The 16,144-nt window shown below is 37.6% G+C and overlaps 1 protein-coding gene across 3 annotated transcripts; it reads left to right on the top strand.

The window, feature by feature from the left end:
* The first annotated feature begins 2,808 nt into the window (after positions 1-2,808).
* Positions 2,809-15,836, top strand: LOC149043502 (uncharacterized). Of its 3 annotated transcripts, XM_089210258.1 has the most exons (7): positions 2,826-2,919; positions 4,203-4,279; positions 6,845-7,560; positions 8,110-8,766; positions 9,842-10,030; positions 11,541-11,651; positions 13,093-15,836. In XM_089210258.1, the coding sequence occupies exons 3-7, from the start codon at positions 6,858-6,860 to the stop codon at positions 15,609-15,611; spliced, it is 4,179 nt and encodes a 1,392-aa protein (XP_089066384.1). In that variant the 5' UTR covers positions 2,826-2,919; positions 4,203-4,279; positions 6,845-6,857; the 3' UTR covers positions 15,612-15,836. The 3 variants fall into 3 exon arrangements, with proteins under 3 accessions (XP_089066383.1, XP_089066385.1, XP_089066384.1); XM_089210257.1 differs by lacking the exon at positions 4,203-4,279 and having other exon boundaries at positions 2,809-2,919; XM_089210259.1 differs by lacking the exons at positions 4,203-4,279; positions 11,541-11,651 and having other exon boundaries at positions 2,809-2,919.
* The last annotated feature ends 308 nt before the right edge of the window (positions 15,837-16,144 follow it).

Here is a 16,144-nt window from a genome sequence, read left to right as displayed (position 1 = left end):
GTACGTCAAAGTGTAAGAACTAAACTCGCCTTCTATAAGCAAGTAACTCAGTTGCGAGGAGTCACTGTAGCGAAAGCATTTCGGAGCTGAACGAAGTTTAGGAGTTCTCTACCCCGGAGTCAAGATCCGATGTAAGTTACGCTCGTAATATTCCTCATTTTTATCATTTTTAGTTTTGTAGTCTTTCGGTTTTCCTTATCTCGAACTTTCATGTATCCGTTCTATAGTTTTTACCACCTGTGCTGTACAAAGACTGCCAGCTTAAGTGAATAAAGAGTTTGATGCTGCTGCTTATCTAAAGTTCAACACTGTGGTTATACTGGCGAACTCCGGTGCACAACACCACGTGTCTGCGACATCGGGAACGCGACACACCCACCCCCTTTCCCTCTCCGACCACCCACCTCTCGTCACTACCTTATGAAAAGAGAATTATAAATCAGCCAAATGCAATATCGCTTTTGATCATGAACTGAAGTGATTGCTGGCCCCGTTTTTTTTATTATTTAATTTCATAACCTAAAAACACTGGCAGCAGTATACTAATAAATGTAGGCAGACATAAAAATTATCTCGGGAGCCAAACGATCCATTAAGATTACTGATCATTTCACGTGCACCTCCACTAATGTTTTGAGCAGTAGTGAAAAGAAGGCTTGAAAAAAATTCAGACGTGTACGGGATTTGAACCCATGACCTTTGCGATACCGGTGCAGTGCTCTACCAACTGAGCTAACAAGCCAACAGGGAGCTGGTTATTATGTTGGTTCCAAATAAACCCGAAAAGTGATGAATAAATAATTGTGAATATCCCTTTCACTCCCAGGAGTGACCAATAAGTAATTTCTCCTTGCAATATCATTACATTGTTCAGCAGACAGGTGATGAGAATCAGGAAAAATCAACTGGGGGATATTGTTTGATTTAACACCAAATTCTCAAAAATTACGCTATAGGTAATGCATGACAGAGAGTGAGGAGAATTAATATTGAGATCGTGGGAGTGAAATGGATATATATGAAAACATTTTGTTAACTCCAAACCAAGGATTAGACACGGCGATTTCGATCAGTCTCACATGACTCCTGGTTCTTAATCTGAACGTAACTAACTGTCATTGTAAAGGATTGTGAATCCGCAGGTGGAGAACGAAAAAAATGGGATACTTTGTTCGAGAGATTCAGAAGCTAAAAGATCTTTTTCCAATTAAAAACTGTCCTCGTTACTGCCTGCTTCTGATGACACGATTTTTCAAAGGCAAGTTTGTGCGTTTGATAAACTGCACACCATATGAAGGACGATCGTATTTCTCAAAATTAAGACGGACACGCCGCTTTGAAAGTGTCATAGCTGTATTCTTAACGACATTGTTAGAAGACATTGAAGACAGGTTTAAGCTGCGCCTGTCCTCCTCACCTCTATCGCTTTCGGGTTTCTGGATCAAGATCTTTGTTGACTTGCCACCGGATGATGGAAGCCGTGCACAGAATGTTAGATACTTCTTATCTGACAGAAAAGCCAACTCGTCTTTAGCATGTTGCATTTGATCTTCAATATTTCGCTGCACCCTTTCTTTTCTCAAGGATTCTGTCGCTAAGGTCTTCGAATCTTCCGTTTACTGCCATTAAGAACGTCAAGTAGCAAGTATGTACCTGGCAGAACAACAACAAAGCTCTCACAAAGTCTTCCACATCAGAATATTTTGAAAGGTTTTCCTCGTACTTGAATGGCAGCGGTTTCTAAAATCGTTGTGAGAGTTTGCCTAGAAACAGCTGCGTGCAATCATTTCAGAGGCCTGAATCATCTAGTGTTTCTATAATACTCTTTTCATCTGGTTTGTTTGCTGAGGCAATCGTCCCAATCACACTGTACAATGCTACTATTGCTGCTCTGTAAGGTCCACCATACAACCCAGCAACAGTTCATGAGAGGTCCAATGTTGCGCTGGTTATTTCTGAAGGGTTTCCATTCTCAAAAATGTCAAATGCTACATAAGCATAAGGATCAGAACAATTTCGATGCGATAACAGGCAATCTGTAGAAACAGAGAAATTTTGGTTCAAATCAACAGAAGGGACTAACTACTGACACTATCGTTAACCTTGAGGTGTGTTTAGTAAACAGATAGATTAGGCACGAAGTTTACGTCAAACCGAAAATGTTACGTTTTTTCGTCATTCTTTGTTCAGCTCATCAGTGAGGTGAATAAATGTTTTGAGTTCTAATCAGGTAATCATGCGGAGAACAAACTTCGTTTCATTCAAATTTCCAAAATTTCTTCCAGGTATAGCTCTGGGGACATCCTGTGAAGCCTCACAAAAGAGCCCTCGAGTCAAAGCAAGGGAAATTTGATGAAAACGGCTGATAACTTCGGAAGTGTTCAGTTATCAACTGAGGCGGAAATTGGGCGAGATTCCACACCTGAGTGGCTTTTTCCACACTACATCAGCACAAGTTATCATGGTATGGTATCGCCAAAGAATTTACTCCAAATTACGTTCAAGTTTATTATTTCACACTGTTTACAGAAAAAATAACTTAACATAACATGATTTACAATGATATAGAAAAACCTCAAACAGAAATTAACCAGAAGAAAGAATATTTAATCGTGTACAGTGACCAAAGTAGCTAATAAGCTTTCGAGTTGGTCACAATTACGGCTTTTAATCAGTAATTATCGGAGTAAGGTACGTGTCTTGTTCGGCAACGTCGCTTGACTGTTTATTAGAAAATTGAATAGTCCGCCATATAGAGAATTGAATCTCCCGGAAACTCGTTTCTAGTCTTCCTCGGTTATCCTTCTCGCATTAGGCAAAAGCCCGAGTTTCTAACATGGTTTAGGTGCGGGTAGGATGCGGTTGATCTCTATTTTGAAAGACTTGTTTGACGTTTCTTAGCGGACGATTTTCGCCAAGGTAAAGTCATTTGTTTACCAATATACACACTTTTCAACTTGATTCATGTTATTGCTATAGAGGGTCTTGTCTTAACCCTCGTAGCTTGGTGCTTCGGTCAGCACTTCCTGTTTGTTGAAGAGATGCTCGTATTTTTCGAATTGGAGCTCATAGTTACTCTTGAAGTCACTGTATTCAGTAGTTTTTGATGATGATTCACTTATTTGTTATCATTTTGTCGAATTTGGCTTGATTCGCTCGGCTGGTAGCTATTAAATATGTATTTTAAAAGACGAATGGCTTTGACTCGTGGATTTAGGTGCTCCTGTCAGCACCTTCTGCTTGTTAGTGAAATAGATGGCCGTATTTTTCGAATTAGAGCTCATAGTTATTATTGACATCGCTTTATTCGGTAGTTTGTGATGTTAATTCACTTATTTGTTATCATTTTGTCGAATCTGGCTGAATTCGCTCGACTTCCAGCTGAAAAATATGTGTTTTAAAAGACAAATGGTTTTAACTCGTGGATTAGCACCTTCTGCATGTTTTTTCGAGACATCTTCGTATTCGCCAACCATTCGCTTATTTTTGGTGAGACCAACACATAATGTTTTTACATTCATTGTTATATATAATACTGTATCTCCTCCGTCTCTCGTAAGTCATGAAAAACATATTCTGACTGAAATCCTGAAAATTACAGTCAACTTTTTGAAGGGCATCAGCTTTGCCTGGTGGCCCATCAGATCGTGGATGCCTGATGCCGTAAAAATTTTATTTTACTTCAATTAATACTAGCAAAACATTGAACAGTTTTTCAGTTCCCGTGGGATGAAAACCGATCAAAATACCGTTGTGGCCGAATTCATTTGTGCTTCCAAACTAGAAATATGTTTTCAAAGTAGTTGTTGAAAATCAATTTTCTAGTTTACTGCTGGCTTGCTGTGATTAACATGATACATTCCTTAATTTTGAGCAAAAGGAACAACTGATGCATGTACCTCTACTCCAAAAACATTGAAAACTGCTGCTTATAAGCTGCCCCACTTAAAAGCGCTAGTCAAAGCTCTCAAGTCTCACATTGAGTGTGAGTCTCATGAAAACAAATTTAATTTTATGTTCTCAAGCTGAAACTATTGTTTCTTACAGCAAATCACGGCTTTCGTTAAATAACTTGAAATTAATTATCCTTTTAAATATAATTTACTCCTTGTTCCCTCTGACTTGCTTCAAAGTCTTTCCAGCAGTGGAAATGCTTGCTTAGACTAATGTATTCCATAGCAACTTCATATTCTTTTTCATAGTTTTCGGGGGAAGTATGCTCCCATTTCCTCTAAGGATGGTGATGCCTGCTGCATCCCATTTGAAGGCTAATATGCAGGTGATAATCTCAGTCTTGAAGGAAGCAAAGGGAGGATGTGTAGTATGAGTGTTGTGGAATTGTGTGGGTTCCCCCTGCTCCATTTGACTTTTAACCTTTAGCACCCTAAGACATTAGTATTCATCATTATTCTCCACACTGTTCTCTTTACATTTCCTATGGAACAGACAAGGAGAATTTATCAAAGAAGTATATTTGATAGTGAAACAAATAGAAGAGTCAGTTTAGAGCATAAGAGCTACATTTATTATTTTATAAGTGTATAATTGATGAAAATCTTTCTTGGAAAAACTACATTGACTGTGTTATTGCAAAAATAAGAAATACCATACAAATGATTGCTAAGCTGGGATACTTTGTTCCATCATCTGTCCTCCTAAATATCTATAAATCCTTAATTTTACCTAATATAACTATTAACTCACTGCTTTGGGCAATGCATCCAAAAAATATACTGTAAACAAAATTTGTCTTCAAGAGCAAGTATTGTGTTTAATCTACTTTCCTGATAGAAAAGAACATGCTCTCTCCTTATTTATAAATGCAAAAATTCTACCTATTGCCTTCCTCTATTGGGAAGCTAGCTGTATGTAAATTAAAGCTTGATGTTCAAATGATAACAACAGAGCACCATCTATCATCATGAAAATTTTTGTGAGAACATTAAACAATATCATTACATCTATACTTACTCATCAACATCACTACTCTTTAGAATTAAATACTCCAGGTGTCAAAATCTGGAATGAGATGCTTAACGAATAGAAAAATTTTTCAAAGAAATCCTTCTAAAAAGAAACAAAAGAGCTGGTCTCAATATTCTAGGGACTGAAAATTCTTCTTTCAAGCCTGATGAGATAATGGTTAAATTCAAAAACTGCAAAATTGAAACAAATTAAACTTGCCGTTGTACAATATCTTTAGTGCACTTAGATACTCAACAACTTTTTATCTTTTACAATGAATGTCTTTCATTTTCCTTTTTCTTTTCTTGTGTATCTTTTAATCTTTTTTATGTAATATTTTCTTATTTACTGTCAACAAAATCTGCTAAAAATGTTCAAAATTTCATTTTTTCTCCTAAGTTAGGGAAACTAGTTTTAACCACTTAAAAGCTTAATTTGCCAAACAAAAATCTTAGAAAGGAGGCAAGATATGGCTGAAAGAATGTTTTAGGAAACCTGTCCTGTAGAACAAAAGGTGTCATAAATGGAAAGGCCTCCAGCAGAGTGTTGATGTTTTCTGCAGGCTTTCATCCAGGATCTTAATTTGCAATTACTGTTTACATCACATCTTGCACTGCATATTCACTAGGAATCTCTAGCACCTTTCACAAAATGTTAAGTAATAAGAGGCTTCATCAAACAGCCTAGAACAGTCAACTAAAAGTTGGTAGAGAGAGCTCAAGCCAAAGAAATTGAAGTTAATTCATTTTCCTCAGCTTGCTTGGTGATGTTTGAATTATGTTTAATTTACGTTTCCTTTTCATGAAATGACCTTTCTTGAAAATTTTAAAGGAGCTCTTTGTCAGGAGGCCTGCCAGGGGCTTTCATGTTGTGTTTCATTGGTCAGCAGCATGACCACATTGACACATGCAATATTTCCCATTGTCCAACTTCACAATAGGTTTCTCAGGAACTAATAAGAATATCAAAATTGTCTCAGACACCTTGTTAGCCTGGAAGGCACCCTATTTTGTTAACAGCAATCTTAAGTAAAAAATTGGCCCACCTGGATTAGCATCTGCCATCTGTAAGTTAAAGTAATATTTTGTATATTGAATATGAGAAAATAGATAAAGTGTGACATGGGAAATTCAGAAACTTTTAACTTTTTGATGATCTCCTTTATTCTTGTGACCCATACATTTGATTCAAGGGTGATACTGTAAGGAGAAATTAGAAGCCAATCACAGCCTGTTATCTTCTGAGTGATACTGTCAAGTTTGTTGTGAGGTCTGGGGTAATGTGGAGGCTGGTAATTCAGTAAAACAAATGCCATCAATGTTGTGTTTAAATGATTACATGTGCCTACCAAAACAAAAACTGTAAAAAAAATTTCTATTTCCATAATCTTTTCTCTATAAGCTTTAGTGTATTTTTTCAGTTTCTCTAGTAGTAGTATGATTAGGATGATTTTTGTGGAAGGCACCCTATTTTGTTGATGGTAACCCCAGGTAAAAAAATTACCCTGCCTGGATTAGCATCTACTATTTGCAAGTCAAAGGAATATTTTGTATATTGAATATGAGAAAATAGATAAAGTGTGACATGAGAATCAGGAACTTTTTAAATTTTTGATGATCTCCTTTATTCTTGTGACCCATACATTTGATTCAAGGTTGATACTGTAAGGAGAAATTAGAAGCCAATCACAGCTCTTAGAGGTTAAAGGGTTAAAATGGAAGATGCGTCAAACTTATTTTATTAATCTGTTGTGGGATATTTAACTTATTTTTGGAGTGCTGTAATATTATGGTGTTGCAAAGTTAGAACAAAGCAATGATTTTTGTGTGTGCTCTGTTATTTTGCCTTCCATGTATTAATTACAAGCATTTCTTTACAGAGGACTTGATTTCATGGCTTCTGCCACCCCATTGCATCCTTCTACCAAAGAGACCTCCAATTATGCACGGCTCTGTCACCTTCTTGTTGATGTTGGATCATGTGTGCTGGGGGAGATCTTTGACAGAATATGTCCACCAGGAAATCTTCACACAGTTCTGAGTGATCCCAAAAATCATGCAAAATTGCAAACGCTGCGAAAGAAGAGAGTCCTGAGTACTTCCCAGTGGCGCAAACTGTATCCTGCTTTCAAATCTTCAGTTTGCTCAAGGGACTTTGACACCTTCCTACTGGTATTTCTTCTAAGGAATATTTGGGGTCTGACTCTCCCTGCCTCTGGCCAGGATGACCTTCTGGCAACAGACACCTCTCCAGCAGCTGATATCACTCGCATCAAGATCCTCAGAGACAGAGTTTACAGCCATGTTACTAGTGGTTCAGTTGATGATCCAACTTTCAGTTCCTACTGGAATGACATCAGAGACACCTTTGAGTGTATTGGTGGGGCCCGCTATCGTGATGTTATCAATGATCTTGAAATTGATTGTATGGATGCTGATAGTGAGAAGGACTACCAGGAGCTTTTTAAAGAGTGGTTGAAGGATGAAGACTGCATCACAGACAAATCACATGAAGATGAAATGGTAAAAAAGGCCAGGAGGGAAGATGACCTGGAGAGTTCCATTGAGATATACGAACAAAATTCAGGGAATGAAGGTTTGTGTGATATACTTTTGTTGATTTTAAGTTTTAACTTGTCTCTTTTGTGTGATTAATGTTAGATATAGTGGATCATGAAATAAAAGAAATTACCTCCAAAATTTCTGTGTGGAAATTCATAGGTACACTGTATAAGTAAGTAAAGTTTTGTGTTTTTTTCTTGATGTTATGAATGAAGTCTACGAAAAAATTCATCGTCGAGATATAATTCTGTACTGAAGATGATAGATTTAAAGCCTGGTTATTTGAGTAAAAGATGATGAAACTCAGTGAATGACACAACCATGCAAACTCAGAGAAAAAAGGGGAGCACTTGGAGGTGTTTTTTTTTTCCTTCAAGTATGCCTGTGTAATTTTCTACTGTGAAATCAGTTAGTGTGGGCTTAAAATGTTTTATGCAGGGTCACAGGTGCATTGACTTAATTATTATTCATTACCAATTTTCTTTTCTTTTTCTTCATTGTCTGTTGATTTTCTTTTGGATCTGCTAATAACTTCTAATAAATGAATGGAAAAAAAATGAAATACTACGTTCTTCTTTTTCAGAGACAGTAAAGATGTCAGGGGAAACTACATCAGCACAGAATAGCAATGCAAGCCCACCAGAGCTTAATGTTACACTTCCATTGATGAGTGATCTACCAAAAACTTCTTTTGCCTGGAGCAATGTTGAACTTCCTGTTGATATTCTTTTATTAGCAGTGGAGGACTGTGAGTTCTTAAGCTGCTTTGCCTACCTGAAGGAACCCTTCAAGAGTTACCACATCAGTACTGGCCCTGTGTACTTTGGGTGCATGGGTGATGATCAAGGAAAGAAAATGAAAATTGCGTTGATGAGGTGCTCCAAAGGTCCTGATGTTCCTCAGGGTTCTTTGTCAGTTTCAAAAGATGCCATCTCAGCACTGAGACCCAAGGCTATCTTTTCTTTTGGTGCCTGCAGTGGTTTGAATAGCAAAAAGGTCAAGTTAGGAGATGTGGTTGTTTCAGCAAAGCTGATAACAGCTGTATACAAAACTCCCCCCAGCAGAGATATTGGTAACCTGATCAAACATGTGGCTGATGGGTGGAAGGCACCTTTACAAAATGCTGATGAATATAATGCCAAAGTGCACTGTGATGGAGTGGTGCTGAGTATCTCAGAGGCAAACAGAGATATGATTAGGAAACATCCTGAAGCAATTGCAGTTGAAATGGAAGGTGGAGGTGAGAATCATAATAATACAAATAATTGATGAGCCAAGCACTTTTGCACATGTAGCAAATGTTTTGAAAAACACTGCTTTGGTATTTTCTCTGCTGGTCCAAGCATACACCATATAACATGCCAAATTTGCAGGAATTGTGTATCTTGTATTTAAAGTGATTTGATGTTTGGCTGGGTGAGAAGATTATTTCACAGCTGAAGGTGACTGAGACTTCTTCTGGATAACTAGATTGAATTTGCTCCATTAGGGTGTCATGAATTATTTTAAATTTGTCACATGGAAAATGTAGAAAGTATGTTGTTCAATAGTTTGAGAGTTGAGGAATAGTATCACAGTCCCTGTTAACCCTGAAACTCCCATGAGTGACCAAGATAGAATTTCTCCTTACAGTTTCAATATGATATTAAGCAGACAAGTAATGGGAAAAGAAAAAAGTGTGAATTAGGGAATTATTGGTTGATCCAAAACTAAATTCTCCTAACTAACATCATAGGAATTTTATGACATACATTAACCCTTTAACTCTTAGAAGTGATTAACATGTAACTTCTCCCTATAATATCCATACGTTATCCAGCAAACAGGTAGTGAGAATACTGAAACTCATCAGGTAAAAGATAAAATTACCTTTATAAAACATCCAATTTTTTTGTAACCAATTTACAAGGAAATGTGTAGCAGCTAGAAGGGAGAATTAACAATCAGATCTTGGGAGTTAAAGTGTTAAAGAGGATCATTAAAGAGATCTTAGGAGTGAAAGGGTTAACTCTAACTGACAAAACTTTGTCTTTTGAAAAATATTGAAAGTTACTTTATGTGAAACAAGATGAAGCCTGAAGAATAGTTTTACAGTCTCAGTGTACAATTTTTTTTGATTACTGGTTGAAAAAAATTAGGTTTCTGTTCCAACTAATGTCTTTCTGCAATGTGCATGTTTATAACAGCAAGAGTGCAGCTAGAGTGTGACTCTTTGTGAGCTTTGATTGAACAATTACATGTATTTTAAAGATGCGAAGAAAATAAGCTTAATATGTAGTTAACAGACATTACTGTTTGTTTGTTTCATTTTTTAGGAGTGTATGCAGCAGCCCGTGATTTTAAGACAGAATGGGTGGTAGTCAAGGGCATCAAAGACTTTGAAGATGAAACACACTCTTCAAGTAAGAAATGGAATGAAATTGCCTGTGTGATGGCAGCTTCTGTTGTGGCCAACATTTTGAATGATCCAGTCATATTCCAAGATTGGCCTCATTTTAATGCAGGTATTGCTTCCTGTCTCAATCTTCTCTTTTTACAAGGATAGGTCTGACTTAGATCTAAGTTCCCTCAGCATATTTTTGTATGAATTATAAATCAACATGATTTAATCAGTAATAGTTGACAAAGAGGAAATTAAGTTACCCTTATTTTGAGTTTACATACCAGTAAGTGGCTAAAGGTGATGGGAGAAAAAACTTGTGGTTAAATTGAGTGATGTAATGATGAATGACAATTCACTCCATGAGCCACGTGAACTGGCCTGTTTTCTATAGTTAGCTTGGTTTATGTAACACCACCAAAATATGGAAAATTCAGAGGCTAATGACATCTGCCAAAGTGATTTGAAGTGATTTGATATATGTTCCTGGGCCAATAATTGTTTTAAACTAAAAAAATTGATTAATCCAGTACTACATGTGTGACTGTATTTTGATGGTGAAACTATTGGAATGGAAAGGGAGGTGATAAATACCAGCACATATGTTTATGGTTCTGTTTTTTGTTGTTGTTGTTGTTTTTTTTTTAACCCTTTATGGAACCTGGCATGTTAGTAGATTGAGACAAATAAATCAGATTGTAGGTAAATTTCTTAAGAGCTAATGTCAGCATGCATCAAACAAACAGCGGCAAGTCACCCAAATTTGTTTCCCCTCCTTTCTTCCTTTGAATTTCTCTGTCACGCTTGTCACGCACTGATATAATAAGTTAGAGAAGATAAATAAACTGAAACTCAAATCTGGCTGCAACGTGGTAGAGCATGATTAACGTGATCATCGAAACAGCTAATAAAATCATAAATAAACAAGGTAAGAGTGTTATGTTAGACTTTTTACAAATTGTAGTGATTTACGCCAATTAACGGTGGCGACAAGTAGGCGCACCGTGTACATTTCATAGTCGCTATCAAGTAAATTTTGCCGGACTTTGAGTTCGTCTCAAGATAGAACAACACAAATACACAAGGAAATTTTTACAGTAACTTTATAACCATCCTTTGGTCTTTTAAAAGCTTGAAGCTCAGTAGATTGTGTCATATCAGTCATTGTTAAAACTGTCTTTGTTTTGATGCTACTTTTCGACATAGGAAAAGTATGTCGGACAAAAATATTCACCAAAAAATAAATATTTCTTTGGCAGCTTCAATAACGATAGGGGATTAAGTCTAGATGATAAAACAAAGGCTTATGTTCACAGAAATACCGTAGGTCTAGTATATTCATTACATGAGGTCACATAAGGTCGAAAAATGAGGTCGCTCACCTCATGTGAAAAACTAAGAATTAAATCCAAATGTCCACAGTGTGTTTTCATCGGCAGTATCTTTGTCTGTTCGTGGGTACTCGTGTACAACTGCTGGAGTGCACTTTTGTGATTTCTAAGCGTCTTATTGAGTTTGATCTGTTCAGAATCGAGTAGATATTGACATAGGTATCATTGCTTATCTGCACGTTTATGTGAATTTGTGATGTAAATGTGCTTATGAAATTGCGCTTATCTTTCTTACTAATGCAGATTCGCTAAGTGACCTCAGAGACACAACTGAGAAGATAGAGATTGAAATGAAGGAGGTTAAAGAGACGCTTTGTAGCCTGACGACCACAGTGGAGAAAAGCACAGATGAAGGTTGGTTGCTAGAAATAGCTACTCACAGATAAACTGAACTATCAATAGAGATTCCGTTCCGTTAACTTGAGTACACTTTTCAGGTAATGAATTGTTGTAAGAGCACGCCTTGGCTACAAGGTTAAACCTAAATGAAGATACTAGGTAATGTGTGGGATGAATGAAATGGCACGGAATCTCAGGTTACCTCTCAGATTGGATAGCTTTCTGACAGCACTCTTACACATTTGGCCGAGAAGGGTTATTGCTTGATTTTAGTTTTACTTTTGTTATGGACATAATGAATCTAACTTCCTAATTCGTTAGATTTTACCTGCATATTCTTCAACAGACTAATGCAATCCTTCCTCCACTCAAATTTTTTGTAGAGTATTTATTTTACATGGAAAAAATTTCTGAATGAGGGCTGTGTTAGTAAAAAGGGGCAGGAGAAGGCGTATGTGGTTATTTTAATTTTCCCGAGCGAAAAACTGTGAACGAAACTTCACAATGCATTGCAGCCGGACCTCTGGTTTGTTCCAGCGTTTTCCTTTTTCTATGATTAAACGACGTGAAAACGAGGGCGGAAGAGCTTTCTTTGTTGTTTTTTTTTTTTGTATAACTTTATATTTTGATTAGAGTGGAGAACGAAATAAAACGAAGTACAGTTTTAACGAAAACATTGGCATTAACTTTGGCTCGATGTTAGAAATTAACAGAGTAGGTTCCACTGCATTTACAAGCCAAAAAGCTTTTGGTCAGTAAATTGACATGAATCATACATTGATACCTTTTTCATCGTCCAAGTAATTTCTTTGGCGGTGTTGTCGTACTCGTTCGCTAATTTAAATTCAGTGCCGAATACCTAGTAGCATTAGATGTAATCCGCATATTTCTGAATAAAATAACTAAACCCTTCCTGCGCTCATATTGTGGAGTATTCAATTCTACATGGGAAAATAGTTGAATGAGGATCGTCTTGAGTAAAATAGGTTCCTAAGGAAAAGACTATAGGAAAAACCTCCCACTTCATCGCAGGCGAGCCCCCACTTTTCTGCAGCACTTTTGATGAAACCGCGTGACAAAGAAGGCACAAGGGCGTTGTTTGGTTTCCATTTATTTGTTCGTAGTCTCGGTATATCCCGAAAAAGCCTTTCTCAGACTACGGCTCCAATGATATGAATATTTATCTCCCGAGTAATTTATTTTACGACAGAGTTTCACTGTCAGACACCCTTAAAGCCGAACAAACAGAGTAGGTTTACCTGAATTCATAATCTAAATGGCTTTTAATCAGTAAGCATGAATCATACACTAAAAGCTTTTTGCATCGTCCAAGTAATTTCTTTGGCTACGGTATCGTACTCATTCACTTATTTAAATCCAGTGCCGAATACCAGAGAGGCACCACAATTTTTAATGCTGCATTCATTAGATTTCTTACTTATTTTGCTACTGCTAGGTATTTTTGATCCGACTGAGCTTATCAATGGAATTCGCCAGCTGTACAAGACGCGCGAGGGATGGCTCTCACCATTTCCATGGTGTGAAGAGTTTCAGTTTTTTCTTGGAAAGATTTTTACAAGGCTCAAAGTGGTCAGAAGAAAGAAAACGAGAGGAGAAATCAGTAACGTATTTGTTGACATGTCGTCAATACTAGACCCGTATGAAGAGTGTTCAGCGCCGAGAACAGTGTTGATTGAAGGAGAACCTGGTATGGGAAAAACCACCTATTGTAAAAAGTACGCCTACGACTGGGCCACAAAACAGCAAGAACCTCAGGGCTGCGGCTCAACAGCATTTAAAGTGGTATTGTTTCTGAAATGTCGAGATATCCATTCTAACGTTTGGGAAGCTATTGATGATCAGCTTCTGCCCCGAGACATCGATGAAGAAGTCAAACAACAATTCTTTCGTTTTATTCGTGAAAATCAGTCCAGCAGTTTATTGATATTGGATGGATTGGATGAGTTACCGTCCAGTAAATTGTCGATGTTTTCCGAATTAATTGAAGGAAGAGTGCTCCCCAAATGCCACATAGTTGCAACAGCAAGACACGAAGCTGGAAAAGAGGTGAGAAAATGTTGTGACGTGCTGCTTCAGATCGAAGGATTTACTGAAGAGCATGTGAAAGGATTTGTCACCAAGTACTTTAAAGAAAGGACGGATTTAGCCACCAAGCTATCGCAACGGATGTCGCGAGATAAAAACCTGAGAGAAATAGCGGCCAATCCTCTAAACACAGCACTTCTTTGCCTTCTATGCGAAGAGTTCGAGGGCACACTCCCCGAAAGCAGAGCTCAACTGTACTTGGATATGGTTGAATGTGTTTTGAGAAGATATAGAAAAAGGAAGGGACCACTAGAAAAGATCGAAGAATTGGCAAACCATTACAAACCGCAATTGAATCACCTTGGAAAGGTAGCGTTGAATGGTTTACTTGACGATAAGCTGGATTTTAATGAAAGTGAATTGAGAAACCATGCAAAAGACCTGACTGAATTTGGATTTCTGTCAGTGCAGCCTGGTGGCAGCAAACTGAGACAAACACTACATTATGCCTTCTTACATAAAAGTTTTCAAGAATTCTTTGCAGCATTCTTCATTTGTTCTCAGATTCAAAGCAAGGAAATGAAACCTGAAGAACTAGTTTCCGCAAGGTATTTCATTGAACTTAAACAAATACTTTTGTTTTCGTGTGGAATTTTGACCATGAAATGCGATGAACAGGTTGTGGCTCTTGTAAAGAGTTTAACAAATGAAGTCAACAAAAATGAAGGCCGTGGTGCAAAAATTGTATTGGAGGCCATCAACGAATGCAAAAGAGAAAAAAGTGATTTTCACTCGCATTTATCGAAGTCGTTTGGAACTGGTTTGAATCTGACCAATTTGTATTTGAAAGGTAATGGTATTAGTGCTGCGGGTGCTACATGTATTGCTGAGGCAATCAAAGTGAACAAGACGCTAACCAATTTGGATTTGTCTTACAATCTTATTAGGGATGCGGGTGCTACATGTATTGCTGAGGCAATCAAAGTGAACAAGACGCTAACCAATTTAAATTTGCAAAACAATGTTATTAGTAATGCGGGTGCTACATGTATTGCTGAGGCAATCAAAGTGAACAAGACGCTAACCAATTTGGATTTGTCTTCCAATTTTATTCGTGCTGCGGGTGCTACATGTATTGCTGAGGCAATCAAAGTGAACAAGACGCTAACCAATTTGGATTTGTGCAGGAGTCATATTAGTGCTGCGGGTGCTACATATATTGCTGAGGCAATCAAAGTGAACAAGACGCTAACCAATTTGGATTTGCGAGGTAATGGTATTAGTGATGAGGGTGCTACACGTATTGCTGAGGCAATCAAAGTGAACAAGACGCTAACCAATTTGGATTTGCAAAACAATGCTATTAGTGATGCGGGTGCTACATGTATTGCTGAGGCAATGAAAGTGAACAAGACGCTAACCAATTTGGATTTGCAGAACAATGTTATTAGGGATGCGGGTGCTACATGTATTGCTGAGGCAATGAAAGTGAACAAGACGCTAACCAATTTGGATTTGCAAAACAATGTTATTAGGGATGCGGGTGCTACATGTATTGCTGAGGCAATGAAAGTGAACAAGACGCTAACCAATTTGGATTTGCAAAACAATGTTATTAGGGATGCGGGTGCTACATGTATTGCTGAGGCAATGAAAGTGAACAAGACGTTAACCAATTTGGATTTGCAAAACAATGTTATTAGTGATGCGGGTGCTACATGTATTGCTGAGGCAATGAAAGTGAACAAGACGCTAACCAATTTGGATTTGCGAGGTAATGGTATTAGTGCTGCAAGTGCTACATGTATTGCTGAGGCAATCAAAGTGAACAAGACGCTAACCAATTTTGATTTGTCTTTCAATGTTATTAGTGCTGCGGGTGCTACATGTATTGCTGAGGCAATCAAAGTGAACAAGACGCTAACTTAAACAACTTTGAAGTAAAAGGGCACTGCCTTTAAAGTAGGCAGGTTCCCTTGAAAATTGAGGGCCGAAGGCCCGAACCTCTAGGGGAGTCCGGGGGCATGCTCCCCCGGGAAATTTTTTAAAAGATAAGTCTCCCAGAAACGCATTTTCCTGCAATCTGGAAAAGAAATCTTCTTGCAATGATGCATACTTAATCTATCATAATAAAAAAAAAATGGTACTCTGGGAGAATTTGTTTATTTCACTGTTGTTTTCGGAGCCTCTTTTTATCCTGCAGTTACAAGTTAAAGGCCCATTTTCAACCTTGATGCAACGCCTTTCAACCTTGACGCGACCCAATTTCCTGTAACACGGAATTCCAAGATCACTAAAAACCTTCTAAAATCGTCTTTCTCAAGAGCCACCCTGAACACGCTTGGAGCTCTTCGTACTCTATGAAGAGTCGGCGAAAAGGATAATATTCAAATCTTTTCACTTTTTAGAAGCGCTTGAGGATTCTAAATGAAGACAAAATACTTCCAATAGAAACTGGTATT

The sequence above is a fragment of the Pocillopora damicornis genome, chromosome 6, assembly GCF_964200805.1.
Source record: "Pocillopora damicornis chromosome 6, jaPocDami1.2, whole genome shotgun sequence".
Classification (NCBI taxonomy): Eukaryota; Metazoa; Cnidaria; class Anthozoa; order Scleractinia; family Pocilloporidae; genus Pocillopora; species Pocillopora damicornis.
The sequence above is the reverse complement of the archived record's forward strand: the minus strand, read 5'-3'. Positions and strand labels throughout refer to the sequence as shown.